This window comes from Nansenia antarctica (assembly GCF_963989245.1).
Source record: "Nansenia antarctica genome assembly, chromosome: 9".
NCBI classification, from domain to species: Eukaryota; Metazoa; Chordata; class Actinopteri; order Argentiniformes; family Microstomatidae; genus Nansenia; species Nansenia antarctica.
Window position 1 is genome coordinate 24,938,219 of NC_137679.1, and position 15,445 is coordinate 24,953,663.

Below are 15,445 nucleotides of genomic sequence, written 5' to 3' on the forward strand. Positions count from 1 at the left end.
CATTCTGTCGAAAAGTACATCCTCACTTCGGTTCCCCCCGCACCGTGAGCTGAATCTGCCCGGGAGAGACTTAGGAAGATGGCGGCGAATGACCGTTCCCGGTCCGAAGCTGCAAAGCAGCGACGGCAGGATCAGTTGCAACGATGGCTAGGCTCAGAAACCGACCAAACTGGAGCGGATACGAGGGAACTTTCGACGGGAACAGGGACGCCAAGGCGGGCCAAGGTCCGGTTCTTCCAGGGGGCCGTGTTTATGGCTGCCTGCTCGGCCGGGGACCGGGAGGAGGTGGCGGCGCTGCTCAGACAGGGAGCTGACATCAACCACGCCAACATAGACGGGCTGACAGCGCTGCACCAGGTATGTGATCATCCTTGACGTTAGATGAAGTTGTTCCATTGTAAAAGGCTGTTCTAGTGATTGTGTGGCAACAATGTATCCTATAATACGAAATCAACAGTTACAACGTCTCTCTGTAACAAAGTAGCCTAACCCTTGGGTGAACTTGAACATCGGTCATCAAGTATATGCTAAGACATTGTTGTAATAACTTTTATTCACGCGGTGTCAAATTGATCATGATACACACGCAGTCTGATGATGTCAGGATTATAAAACCATTCACAATTGTTGTTGCTTTTATTATTGGGACACTGTCATCTGTAATTCCGCTATGTAGGCTATGCTAAAGTAGGTTGGGTCATTTGTGCTGTTGCGTTCAAGTTGGTGTTTTTTCCTCTCCGATGGAGACCTCGACAAGACCAATATGGGACAGGACAGAAAAAGTCCACAGAAGACAATCGAATGAATTAGCTTACTTCGTCAACTCAACTGAACTTACTGTTCAAGGTATACAGAAACCAGGAAACGTAGTGGCCTTGTTCAATTTACGTCTGTTAAACTAAAATTCTAACACATTGACAACAGTTATCCAAATGTCAGATAGGCCTGGTTGGATCTCGGCTGAAATTTGCATCTATGGGGGTCATTTTTCACCATACCCTGTTGATTCATCTACCAGTTGTAGCTGTCCGTTTTGCAGACTAGGCCTAACGTTATCACTAGCTATATGATTAGAAATGATAACCTGGGAATTTAGCCTGTTATTTCAGAGAAACTCCCTCTAAATCAGGTCAAATTAATGCAGATCATTTTTTGGTGTGGAGACATTTTTGTTTAATCCAGTGGGGGAACAGATGAAAAATTATTAGTTTCTATCTAATATCATGTAATATGTATATCTTTTAGAGGGGTTTTGGGTTGTTTAATTCAAAGTCAAAAACGAGATTCAAGTATTTGTTTGTTGTATTTGTAAACACAAAGAGGCACACACACACACACACACACAAAGTCCATCTTCAAACTAGCTGAATGTTACCCGACCGGTGCTGCTTGCCTCCTCCCCACCGCTTGAGTCATAACAGAGAGGAACGGCACTAGTCTGGACAATATCAATGTCCCAATGTCGTCCATGATGCAGTAGTTCCTCAGCTTTTATGATACTGTGTCATAGAGCTATACACAAACACATTTCTGTCTCCCGACATAAGTCCAGAATTATAATAATGGATTTGAGTTTCATTTCATTTGCTTGAAATGTACTATCTAGGTCCGTCACACACATCTGCCTAACCACTATTTTCCTCTTTAGTTTCTAACAAGGTTTCCCCCCACCCCAGGGACTGATGTAATTGTTTCTCCCTTGCCTGTTCTAATGAGACTGAGGACATGCCTATCTGCAAACTTGTGCGTTTGTCCATGTCTTTGTGTAAAACTACTGTCTATACATTGATCTGTCACCTAGTGTGGTCTCCCTCCTGCTGTCCATCCTTTTCTCCCCTGTTGCTCACAGTTGCTTGGCAACTAGAATTAAATATAGGCCCACACTCTCCAAACTTTCCATCCCTTCTATCCAAAGCCTCTCTGTCTTCTCCCTCTCACTCTCTTGTTGCCCCCCTTCTCTTTCTTTCTCTCTCTTTCTCCCTGTCTTCTCTTTGCCAAATCCCCATGGAAGGGACTTTGGGGATTTCTGATGAAGAAATGGAAAACATTCCTCAAACTGCACAAGCTGCTGTTGTCAAAGGCGATTTCCACAATGAGTCACTTGATGACCCAATGAACGACTGGTAAAAAAAATGTTGCACATTCATAACAAGCAGTGCAAGAAGTGCCCTCTCTGTTCATTCAGCTAAGACTGCCCCGTAGTGAAGGGGGGGTCTCCCTCTGCTCTGGTGTTTATGAGGCTCTAGTTCAGGGTGAGAAGCACCCTGGTCCTGGACTCCTGCAGCGGAGTGTTGGGTTTCATTTCCTAAACCACCTTAGTCAACCAATTATCTCAAATCATGAACAAGGGAAGGGACCAAAATAGCTTTGTGATTAGTTGATTTGGGGGCCTAAGTGCTGAAAAGTAAAGCCTCTTAGGTGGCTTATGGCAGGCCTCACTGACGTGGTCTCACTGGATACTACAAACATCTAGGAACTGGGATGTAAAGTCCTGTAAGGATACTGCTCTGTGGTTTAGCAGGTGGTGGACTCCACAGGTGAAATATAAACCTATGGAGAGCAGCTTTCTTAGCCATAACTGGATAATACTGGTGAGTCACATCTCCATAGACCGCTCATGACTCAGCATTTATGGGGCATTCAACTTAGCATGTCATAGCAGTTGCAGTCGTCGATACGATTTATGCATTTGATTAAGTCATTCTAGTGCAGACCAGAGTACAATATATCCAACACTGATAACACCCGAATTGTTATCAGCCCTGCTGAGGCCTTAACAACAGCTTGTCCTTAGATAAGTGCTTGGGCCAGGGGCTGTGTCTCACATGCTATTCCTCCACCTCCGTGTTCCACCAAATAAAGCTTTTAGAAGGAAATCTAAGGGCTTTTAATCTTTTAACAGCTCTCTCCTTCCCTCCCGTTGCCAGATATTGCACAGATAGAATAGCTTTGTGCACGTAATGCAGGCCCTTTCAGAGAAGTTTAGTAGCTTTTATAACTGTCTGACTTTTATTTTTATTTTTTTTATCTACAGTGAGTGTTTTTGTGAAGTCAGTATGCTAATCACAGACTCAATGGGGTCATGACAAAATTAAGTTAGGAATGAAACACAAGCATTCGTTTGCACCAAGTATGCAGATCAGTGCATCGCTTAGTCATCGTATTCAAGAATAACATACTTTGATGGGCTTGTCATTGCTTTATACAGGGGATATAAAAGCTATGAGGCAGATACTTGTGCTTTCCGCATGTGATGATGTTTGCGTGTGTGTCCCTGTCAGGCCTGTATCGATGAGAATGCAGAGATGGTGCAGTTCCTGGTGGAGAGTGGGAGTGACGTCAACCGCGGCGACAATGAGGGCTGGACTCCTCTCCATGCTGCAGCCTCGTGTGGTTTCATCCAGATCACAAAGTTGGTTGTTTTGTAATGTTATGCTACGGCTCTTGCATCAAGATAACATTGTTGAAGTGTGTGTTTCCTTGTGTGTTCCTGTGTACAGTATGCACAATGCCGCCAATCTAAATATCTGATGTACTTGACTGTTTGTACATTATTGCAGAGGTCATTCTCTGTGTTTGAAAGCATATACGAGTACTAGTGTGTGGTGTGTGTGTGTATGTATGTGTGTGTGTGTGTGTGTGTGTGTTGTGTGGTGTGTGGTGTGTGTGTGTTGCAGGTACCTGATTGAGCATGGTGCTCAGGTGGGTGCAGTAAACAGTGAAGGTGAGCTGCCCCTGGACGTGGCCACGGAGGATGCTATGGAGCGCCTCCTCAAGGCTGAGATCAAGAAGCAGGGTAGGACTGTTATGCACACTTATTAACACACAGTCCTTTGAAGAGCACACATTGAATTCCATGGCCTTGTGATGTTGACATATTAGACAAAATGTCATTAGTATTGCTGCATGTTGATGTTAGAAGTCACTCTTAGAATGGGTACTACTTTATCTTTTTGGCTTATGAAACAGAGGGGGAAATAATTTAACCTAGTTGCCCTTTGACATTTTTCAATTTATCAATACGGAAGATCAAACCAAATACCTACTCTATAAATCTCTGGATTTGGACTGTGGTTGCACAATGCCATTGTCGGTTCAGATTACGTATATTTGAATAATTGGTCAACGGACATTTGTGGTGGCAATCAAGTAGATCATTTTTTGAAGTAAATTGTATTACTGTATTGGGCATCGATTATGTCAATATCAAAATTTTGCCTGGCAGATGTTTCCCTGTTGAAGTACTGGGAAAGTGGTCAGATGAGTTTGATGTCTTGGCTAACTCCGTAATCTGGGACCTGCTTTGTTTACTGCTTATTTAGTCTGGAGATGGAGACTATGTATGCAGATGGAGATGGAGACTATGCACGTTGCATTGTTTTCCATAGGTCACCTGAGTGTTTCGACCTGAGGCTAGATAACTGTTGATAACATGCCGAAGATAAGAGCAATCATAACTGTAATGCAGTTGTTTACAATGAGAAGTCCCTGGTAATCAGAAAGGTGTGAAAGTATTGGGCTGACTGTTGCCCTTTAATGCCAACTTGATAGGAACATACAACAGATTATACAGACTCACAAGGAGAATATCTCTTGCCTTCTCTCTATTTAGCTATCTTTATCTCTCCTCTGTCCCTTCAATCGTGTGTGTGTGTGTGTGTGTGTGTGTGTGTGTGTGTTGTGTGTGTGTGTGTCCTCCAGGGGTAGACGTGGACAAGGCCCGCAGAGAGGAGGAGAGGGTCATGCTGCAGGATGCCATGGCGGTGTTGGCAGGGAGTGGCACTCTCACACCTCACCCAAACACCAAAGCCACCGCACTCCACGTAGCAGCCGCCAAGGGCTACATCGAAGTCATGAAGTGAGTCATGGCTCCAGGGGGAACGCTCTACATGTAACCCAGTTGAGACGGTGAACTCACTCCTCAAGTTCAAATACCTGTGCTGTCCCATTGCTAGCTTTCCCATAGCGTAGCTGGTTGAAATCGGGTATTTCAAGAGACGGTCACAGTTGACAAGTCAAAGGGGGCGCAAGTTTGAGACTTGGTTAGAGCAACTCGAATTGCGGGACTACTGTTTTGCAACAGCTTGACATCTGTTTCATATTCATACACACACACACACACACACACACACACACACACACACACACACACACATACAGGTGCAGTGACAGCTTGTCAGTATCTCTTCTAGCTCTTTTGGTGTCCTAACAGGGCCGACCAAGACATGCTATTGTTCTTAGCCCTACTCTTTCTTCACCCCCCTACTCTCTCACACCTCTTGCTTGCGTGATCTCCCCTCCCTCTCTCAGGGTGCTACTGCAGTGTGGATTGGATGTGGACAGCAGAGACTGTGATGGGTGGACAGCGCTGCATGCCGCTGCTCACTGGGGTCAAGAGGAGGTGTGCACCCTGCTGGCAGACAACATGTGTGACATGGTTGCTGTCAACATCGTGGTGAGGGGGACAACTATCTTACACACACACACACACACACACACACACACACACACACGCACACGCACACACACACACACAAACACACACAGAGACATTGATAGTACACTGACGTTAAACCATATGCTATGATTATAATTGTTCAGGGCCAAACCCCCTTGGATGTTGCTGATGAGAACCTAGTGGACACTTTCGAGGAGCTCCAGAAGAAGCAGAATGCTGTGAGTCTTAACATTTGTCTCAGGTGATATTTACTTACTAAAATGTGCCCTGTGTAACTTCAGAGTTCGTTGAAACTGCACATATCTCCCTCCTCAGCTACGCACTGAGAAAGCCAAGCAGGCGCCTGTCATTGAGACCAGTCCTCCCATCTCCATGGCACCAGTACGCCCACGCAGGTCAGTGCTAGCATGTGTGTGTTTGTGTGTGTGTGTGTGTGTGTGCGCCAGTCTGACCTAAATCACAATCACACAATCTAGTGTGGAACACCTTTCTGTTACCAATAGTTTGCATGGATGTATGATGTCACCATTGCCTGCACCTCTTTGACTCCCCCCCCCCCCCCCCCCTCTCCCTCCCCCCTACTGACAGAATAGTGATAGATAGAATAAAATGTGCCAATGATATTAAATGTCTGGTCATCTGTCTGGATGGTTAAGGTGTTTAGTTGCAGTGGAAACATACATTTGGAATTGAGACAAACATACAAACATTTGATTCTTGCAAATTCGTTAAATGAATTTGTAATGTAACTCCACCTCTTTATGCAATGGACCGTGCAACCCCATACACCTCTTTGAAATGCAAAATGTTAGATTGAGCTGTAGAAGTCCATTCGGTGCACATTCTGTAGATAAATTAGTGCTCAATATCACTGATTAGGTACACATAGCATTCTAAGGGTGAGTTTCCCAAAAGCCTAGAAGATGTTAAGACCATTTAGATGTGATAATTACCATTTATGTATGAAAGATTATCTTAGTACTTCAAAGGATTTGGGAAACTCCCACCCCCTGACTAGTGATCCAAAGTATCACCCTGATTGGTCTGTGTTTACCCACACACACACTCTTTGGCTGCACCTGGAGTGATTGCCCTCACTGATTGGCCCCTGCATGCCCCCCGTTGTCCTGTCCCTGCCCCTCCCTCGCAGGACCTCAATCTCTCGTATGAGCAGCAAGGAGAAGATCTGCCTGCACGAGCGTGAGAAGCACCCCCCTCCAGCTCTGCAGAGCAGCCCAGCTGAGGAGGAGGAGGAGGAGGCCCATCCTGGTTCCCAGGGACAGGGACAAGGACAAGGGCAGGGACAGGGGCAGGGGCAGGGGCAGGGGCAGGGGCAAGCCAAGGCCTCTAGCAGCTCCAGCTCCGAGGAGGAGAGCGAATCTGAGAGTGATGCAGAGTCAGGTGAGAGATTCCTGGGGGGATTGCATACCATCTGCTGGCCCTATATGGAGCAACTGAAGGTTATATTTACTGTTCATGAATAGACCCTTTGAAGGAGATGGAATGAGCTTAACACAACCCTGTGGTGTTTTGAGTACATACATTGTTGTTAATGTGACAGACAGGGTATTAACTTTACTGATCTGATCATTGTGGTGTTGCAGAGAAAGCAAAAAATCGAGAGATCATCAACAACTTGAACAACAAACGTAACAGCTCCGCCCCCCACGCTACCTCCATGGCAACCAGCCCTTCAGGAAACCAGGCTAAAAAGGTCAGACTCTGTTTCTGTGCATATTTGACACTACAACAATACTGATACGATTGGTGCAAATGGAGATGATGTATTTTCAGAGTTCAAAGGCTTCAACTGGATATGGGTTGTGATGGAGTCTTCAGTTTGTAGAGGAGTTAATTGAATGGGAACTGCGCCTCTTGTGTAGCAGGACCCAGGGAAGCCCCCGGCCCCCGATGCCCCTGGCTCCTGGAGGACCTCACTGAGGAAGGCTGGCAGCTCGGTGACTCTGGGCTCCGTAGGGACCTCTGACCCCAGCCAGGAATCTACCAAGGCCCCTGAGTCTGCCCTGGGCATGACCCGCTCTGCTTCCAGTCCCCGCCTCACCTCTGACGCAGACACCAAGGTAGCGTACAGCCTACAATCACTGGCCCAAAGAGCTACCCTGAAACTGGACCAGATACGTTGTAATGACATTTTTCTGACTCAGCAACCGTTGATGGACCTTTCTCTTCCAGGAACCAAGGCTTGCTCGAGTGCCCCCGACTCCAACTCGCCGCCTTTTCAATACTTCAGAAAGCAACTCAGACAATTCTAGCAGGTGCTTGCATGCTCACGTGTGTTTGTTTGTCTGTTTAGACAGCCGATGACACGTGGCTTTTCAGATTCGCTGTATCTTCCATTGTCACCCTCTCTCTTTCCCTCTCAGCTGGCTAAGTCGTAGCTCCTCTTACACCCGGCGCCTCAATAGTCAATCAGGGAGTGATCTCAGTAGCTCCAACCCCTCCTTGCCTCGCAGGTCAGTCACACAGCCCACTGCCTACCTTTGCGTTTGTCGGCTCACCGGTGTGGATATGCAATGTTATGCTGCTGTAGGCACCGTCCCTGAATGCTGTTGGAGATGTGATTGTAAAGGATTGTGTGTTATTATTATTATTGTTATTATGTATGGATTATTTTTAATTGGATCTACGTTACCGCTAGCTCATCTTATGGAAGGAGACTGGATGACCCCTCGGTGACCTCCGCTATCACAGGTACCACCTTCGCTGGACTCAGTCGCCTCAACAGTCTGGTGGCTCAGAGGTGGGTCCATGTTTCTGTCAGAACACGCTGATGAGCAGTTACTGTTCTTACCTGCCCAGTAAGCCTGACAGAGACTGTTCCCTCTCGCCCCCACACACACAGACTTGCTCAGGAACAGGCGGAAAAGAAGGACCAAGGTTCCGTCACCACCTCAAACTCTGTTACCACGACAACCAGCGATTTGGAGACCAAGCAGAGGCGCAAGTGAGTTATAGGACCGAGGCCATTGTTCCGGTGTTTACAGCGCCTGTCTGTTTTTACGGCTGTTTACATGTTCACCTTTTAAACAATGGACCACGGTTGAAGAGTTGTTTAAACCCTCCCACCCGCCTCCGTCTCCCTCTCCCAAGGTCCTATCTGACGCCAGTGCGTGATGAGGAGGCTGAGGCTCAGAGGAAGGCTCGCTCAAGACACGCCCGACAGTCCCGCCGCTCCACCCAGGTGAGCCCCTGACGAAGACATAGAGAGCAGAGGTTGAGAGGCAGTTTGGTTTCTAGACTTGTTCAGCCTAATGAGAGATGATATTTGGTATGCAGACATCTGGTATGAAGACCGATATGACGAAGACAGGCCTTGATGTTCTCCTTTGTTTCACGACCAGGGAGTGACACTGACAGACTTGCAGGAGGCGGAGAAGACCATGAAGACAGACAACAAAGGGAGAGAAACCAAAAAAGAGGAGGAGGAGAAGGAAGCAGCGAAACAGAAGAAGACAGAAGAGGGGGTGAGAACATTATTTCAGAGTCAAAGGGCAATAATATGTCAGGTGCAATATGTAGCTCTAGTCGCTCCATCCAGTGACACTCGTCAGATGCCTGTGTGCTGTGTTTTCCCGCCAGTAAGGAATGACTGTGTTCTAAACAGGAAGTGAGCTGGAGATCCCGCATCGCCAGCCTGCAGAAGTCTGACCTACTGGGTCTCACACAGCCTGCTGGTACCCCACGGCCACAGACCTCCGACAGGAGAGGTGGGCATCACACTTTTTCTCCCCCTCCACTCTATCCTGGTCCACTCGCTTTCCTGCTATCTTGTTGATGGAGTGAGAGTGAGATGGTGAGAGTATTTTGTGGGTGATTGTGGTGGTATATGGGGTTCCAGATGTAGAGAGCAGTGCAGGGGAGAGCGAGGCTGACCGGATGGCCAAGGAGAGCAGGGAGAGGAGAAGAGCTCGGGCCAGGAGGAGAGCCCAGAGGGCTGGAGAGGTGAGAGCATATGTGGTTCTAACCTGGACGTAAAGGTGACATTGACTTATACTCATAATGACTCCACTGATCTCTCCGCTTTTGTAGAGTGATGACAACGATCCCAGTGGAGAGGAGGAGTTTGGAGGCAGTGGGCAAGATCTACGGGTCTGTAGGAATTTGTTTGTGTGTGTCTCTGTGTGTGTGTCTCTGTGTGTGTCTCTGTGTGTGTGTGTGTGTGTGTGTGTGTGTGTGTGTGTGTGTGTGTGTCATACTGACCATTATTCTCTTGTGTGTTCTTTCTGTTTACAGAGAGACAGGCACTTGAGCACCAGGTATGGATTTGGTCTTTGCCCTTTTGAACTCTCCAGTTTCTTCATTGTGTCAGAGTAGTGGCTGTCATACGAGTACCTCTGACCTCTGACCTCTGACCCCTGCTCTCCTGCTCCTCTCAGGTCTGACGTGTCCTGTAATGACTGCATCCGGGGAGGAGGCTCTGAAACCAAGGATTACAAAAAGGTAAAGGGTTCAAATGGGGCCTGCATGATTAATATGAGGCGCTCCATTTTGTCCATTTCAGCATTCTATCCGAGACAGTCATTCTCTCTCTCTCTCTCTCTCTCTCTCTCTCTCTCTCTCTCTCTCTCTCTCTCTCTCTCTCTCTCTCTCTCTCTCTTCTCTCTCTTTCTCTCTCTCTCTCTCTCTCTCTCAGCTCTTTGAAGAGGTGTCTAGAGAGAATGGGCAGCTTCAGTCTCAGCTGCAGGACACCCAGAGGACTGTCACTCAGACCAGAGTGGACTTGGACAAGGCCACACAGGTGTCACATTTAGGCCATGTGTTTGTCATACTCAATAGACATGTTCAGTATCCTGCAATTTTCTAATTTCTTTATTTTTTTAATATATATATTATTATTTTTTTTGAGTGGGACAGTCCCACTCATATTTTTTATTTTATTGGACAGATGTAGTGAAGACAGCCAGGAAAGTAAGGAGAAGAAGGGAGAGAGGTGTCAACAGGGCACAGGCCGGATTCGAACCCATGCCGACATGGGCATATGTGTGCACTGTAGACCACGGTGCTAGACCACTGGACCACCCCAGGCCACTCAATTTTCTAATTTCTAATTAACATTAGATATGTACAGAGCCCTGCGTCAGTAATGGGACAGTAATGGGTTCTGTCACATCATTTGTGCAGGCATAAGAGAGCTGTCAATGTCTAGTATTGATTGTAGGCTTTGCGTTTGCCGTTGGAGTCTGCTATTGGTGTCTGTCAACATAAGGACCAAAGTGGTGTCAAGGAAGCCTGACTCGTGAAATTACACCTAAACGAGAGCGTACCGCCAAATTTCCAGCAACGTGGTTTTCAGGATGGTGCACAAAGAGGGAGACGAGATGCGTTGCCACAAACGTTGACCTGGTGACATTGATCTAATGAGGTTGTGTTGTTGAAAACGTATCTGAAGGCTGTGTTGTTGAAAACTAATCTGAAATGTAAATTGTTTGAAGTACTGTAACGTGTAGCTGCATGACATCAGCAATTGCTGATCAATGTGTGCAGGGTGATTCTCCTTTTTTGATTTTCCTATTTAGTTTAGAAAGGTTCAGAATCACATTTTAGGCTCAACAGAGTTGACGCAGTTCTTGATGTCATGCAGCTATAGCCTACTTCAAATAATTGAAATTGCAGGTAAGTTATTGCAGTTTCAAGAATATAGCCTCCTGTTATGAAGTGTAGCTGAAATTATTTTCAGATAGCTTCCCTTTATGAAATTATAGGTTATTTTGTCATCAGATCATCGTTTGTGTCAGCATATCTAGTCTCGGTCTTGTTGCAGAAAACTGTGTTATCGGAGCCATGACGGAACGCTCTCGTTTAGGTGTCGTTTAGGTGGTGTAGTTTCGCCATTAGGCTGAAAAATCGGGCGGGGAAAGATAAACATAGCCAAAACCTTAGACTGGCCAAAATCAACAGTTTAGAATATAATTAAAAAGAAGAAGAAGAAGAAAAGCCCTGGTGATCTCATCAATCAAACAGGCTATTAGGCCATGGAAGACTTCTACTGTGGATGACCGAAGAATGCTCACCATAATTAAGAAAAACCCTAAAACAACTGTCCCGCTGATCAAGAACACTCTCCAGGAGGTAGGCGTAAATGTGTCAGAGACTACCATCTGCAGAATATCGCCAAACTACAGAAGCTTCACTGCAAGGTGAAAACCACTAGTTATCCTCAAACAGGATGGTCACTTTTGCTAAAAAGTACCTTAGAAGGCGTCAGAGGTCTGGAAAAGGTTTGCAGACAGATAAGATGAATATTATCATGTCCCAGAGTGATTGCTAGTGGAAAATTTGGAGAAAAGTGGATCTGCCCAAGATATACAGCATACCACCTCATCTGTGAAACATTATGGAAGGGGTGTTAATATTAGGGCATGTATAGCTGCCACTATAACTGGCTAACTTGTCTTAATTGATGATGTAACTGCTGATGGCAGCATCAGAATGTTTTTTGAAGTGTACAGAAACATCTTGTACATCAATACAAGCAAATGCCTCCAAATTCATTGTGTAATCATATGTCTTCATATAGTAAGACGATAACTCAAAACAAACTGCCATAGCAACTAGGTTTCCTTTGCTGATGATAAGATTTTAGGCAAAAATACCTCAAATCAAACAACAACTGAAGATGGCTACATACAAATCCAATCAAATGCAATCAAAAGAGGAAACAAATGCTTTCCAGGCACTGTGTGCCTACATACATACATACATACATACATATGCATCAATTTAACCATGTCACATTGATGTTAATTGACATTTAATAATGTATCTGGTCATGTTTATTGAATCCACAGAGACAAGAACGGCTTAGTGATTGCTCAGCCATGCTTGAGCTGGAGAAAAAGGTGAGGTCTCACCGCCTGTTGCATATGTGAATTCCAAGTGCTTTTTGCTCAGCCTGGCTACACCACTGCCACCACTGCTTCTTGACACCCTCTCTCTATCTACGTATCTCTCTCTTTCTCTCTCTCCCTCTTTCTCTCTCTCCCTCTTTCTCTCTCCATTCCTCTCTCTCTCTATCCTTCCCTATGGCATCAGGAGCGGAGGATGTTGGAGCGACGTGTGGCAGAGCTGGAGCAGGAGCTGAAGGTGAGAGAAGAGGGAGACCCTAATAAACCTTAATATCCTCAAGAGACTTTGCATGTTCATGCCTGATTAGCTTGCTTTTCCAGCTTATGCAAATCTGGAGTGTGGTGGCAGATGTACTTATACATACGGTAATGTTGACCATACTGGTCCTGGTAACACAGATAGTCTTTATCTCTCTCTTCTTTATTTGGTCTTTTCTTTCCAACCCTCCTCCTGGTTTGAGTGTTCTCTCCTCACCATGGCACCCTCTAAACACATCTTCTCTCCACTTGGCTAGCTAGACTGTTTCAGTTGCAGATGTAACATCTCATCTCAAGTACAATTTATCAGCCAGACACCATGGAAATGTAATGATGGAATGACAGTGTTGCCGTTTCGACCTTTCATTATTACATGACCTTCTACATCCATGTATGTTCTGCCTTCAGGTTTTGGGTGACTTGAGAGCCGACAACCAGCGCCTGAAGGACGAAAATGGAGCTCTGATTCGTGTCATCAGCAAGCTCTCCAAATAGAGAGAGAGAGAGAGAGAGATGCAGAGAGCCAGCAGGGAAGCCGCCGTCCACCCCCCACCCCCCTTTCCTCTGTCCACCCCTCCCTGCTCACATTCCTCCCAGTGCCAAAGAAAGAGAAAGGGGGGGGGGGGGGGAGCAACAGAATGTCATACTTAAAAAGCTCCTTAGTTTGACTTGATTGTGACGCCTCTTCTCCTTAGTCCTGACCAATCAGAATGGCTTGTGTGTGCCTTAATGCCCACTTTACAGAACAGGGCCTATGGCATATTACTGTGGTCAGAGGCTCTCATAGTAGCAACTACGGACTTGACAAAGGATAAACACACGATGTAGACCTGTGCACCAGGGGGAACACTGATATGTACACACACGCAGTCATTCCTTTGCGTGCATCATATACACCCCTCAATGCACATTCCACAAGCCAACGCAACTTGGCCCTTTAACTAGCTCCCACTTACTATTTATTTTTTTTGTGACCACATTCACGCAACCTATCCACGAATCCACTCCACAAATTACTAACAATTCCAGCACCCTTCCAGTCTACCCACAAAGGCACTTCTTGCAAAGGGTTTTAACGTCACCCGTACAGCTGTCTTCGCCTAACATCCAGACTCAACATAAACCATGACCTTCCTTAAACAGTTCAGTTAGCTGAAATGAGGCAGTTTTTCAGCAGTTGATCCCTGGAAGACAGGGGAAGTCCATGAACCTCTTTACTGGTAGTGTCATTCCACGTGTGTTTGAACCCACCTACCTCTCCACTGACGCACTCCCCACTATTGTTTTTGTCACCAGACCTAATCCATGCTCCTTAATGACCACAGATACAAGTCTGGTGACCACAGACATAATCCACGCTCCTTAATGACCACAGATACAGGTCTGGTGACCACAGCACTTTACTCACTGCAAAGCAATAACAGATCTGTGAGGCTATGCCTGTCTTCAGTGTGAATCATCTTGTACAGCTCCTCTAAACCACCGGAACTCCCTCTTTAGGAGAGGGGGGGAGGAGGAGGTGTATCACCACAGAGCTGAAGGTCAAAGGTCATTGCACAATATAGAAATTGCTGTTCTGTAAAAGCCTAATATGCTATGCATTGTTTTTTATTATTACCATTGATATCATGATGAAGATATTATTTTAGTATTTTTTTCATTGTCTAATGTCAATCCTTCCCTCTTGCAAGGGAGCACGGTTATGTGTATTATATATATGTATAAATAATATTAGTCTTGAATAATAACCTTCTGAAATGAAATTTCATGTAGTCCCCTTCCTCCACATGTTGGTTTTATAATATATTAAATGGATGTCAGCACCTAATAAAGAAAGTGTGTGTTTGTATCCAATGGTTTCATATGTATTTGTGTTGAAGTATAATGATGGTGCAACTTCACATGTAGGTTTAGTAGTACAGCATATATCCAACAGCCGAGTGAGCATAGAATAAAAAATTTAAAAACAAGACTACCTGAGAATGATATTCTGTCTGACTGTATGTTTTTGAAGACAATTCAATAATATGATTTGGCTTAAATGTTCATGTGAAGTTTCTAGTCTTACAGCCACATTATGTTGAAGTACATATACATCACCATCAGTCGATGTATTTAACTATAGTGTTTATCATCATAAGATTAAACTAAATCGTACATCTTTCACCTGGGGTTGAAAATGATTGGAACCAATCAAAAACATTGTCAGTCAGCTAAGACCTGGCATAAATGCCTGGCTTTTCTTGATAACATTTCTGTGCATCAGTGGGCAAGGGAATAATCAATCTGCTTGACATTTGTGAGCATTTGTGAAAGTTGGACTCTTCCGCTGCGTCTCCCTCCCACCATCCTAACCCCATCGCAGTGTCCTTCCTTCTACCATGCCTGGTAGCCAGATGTCCTACATCATTAGAGAGAGAAAAAAACTAGCAAAGGAACAGCTGGAATAATGTCCACAACATTCCCACACAGAGAAGGAGCACAGCAGAAGACAGTGAAGTCAAGATGGGGACTATGGTGCTGTGTGTCTGTCTGTGTGTTCTGTTTATCCTAAGTTATTGATCCATGGATGTTTTGTCTCTTCTGTCTTGAGGTTGAGCTAAATCTTTCAACATAGTATACTCTGGACTGCACAAGAAGAGTGTGTCATAGACTATTTAAAGAGGGCTGTGAGAGTGAAGAGGTCGTTGGAGATGCAGGTTCCCATCCATAGGTACCAACCAGCTATTACTCCCACTCTCACATCTGCTTGTCTCATCTGTATGTGAGCAGAGATAGACCACTGTCCTGCAGGGATAGAACTGCTGACAACAAGCGCAGCTCCTAATAAGGTAGGCCGAGCTGGCCAAGGCACTCTCTCTGT

At 45.5% G+C, this 15,445-nt stretch overlaps 1 protein-coding gene across 1 annotated transcript; it reads left to right on the plus strand.

The window, feature by feature from the left end:
- Positions 1-78: 78 nt before the first annotated feature.
- On the plus strand, positions 79-14,354 carry LOC308164725 (protein phosphatase 1 regulatory subunit 12A; the record flags this gene model as incomplete). Its single annotated transcript, XM_080538743.1, has 25 exons — positions 79-357; positions 3,282-3,412; positions 3,678-3,796; positions 4,702-4,858; positions 5,311-5,455; positions 5,602-5,676; positions 5,774-5,853; positions 6,609-6,859; positions 7,063-7,172; positions 7,345-7,539; positions 7,652-7,734; positions 7,843-7,932; positions 8,118-8,219; positions 8,322-8,423; positions 8,570-8,660; positions 8,821-8,943; positions 9,084-9,186; positions 9,318-9,421; positions 9,509-9,568; positions 9,713-9,735; positions 9,856-9,919; positions 10,113-10,217; positions 12,268-12,318; positions 12,512-12,562; positions 12,991-14,354. The coding sequence occupies 25 exons, from the start codon at positions 79-81 to the stop codon at positions 13,075-13,077; spliced, it is 2,781 nt and encodes a 926-aa protein (XP_080394869.1). The 3' UTR covers positions 13,078-14,354.
- Positions 14,355-15,445: the final 1,091 nt, after the last annotated feature.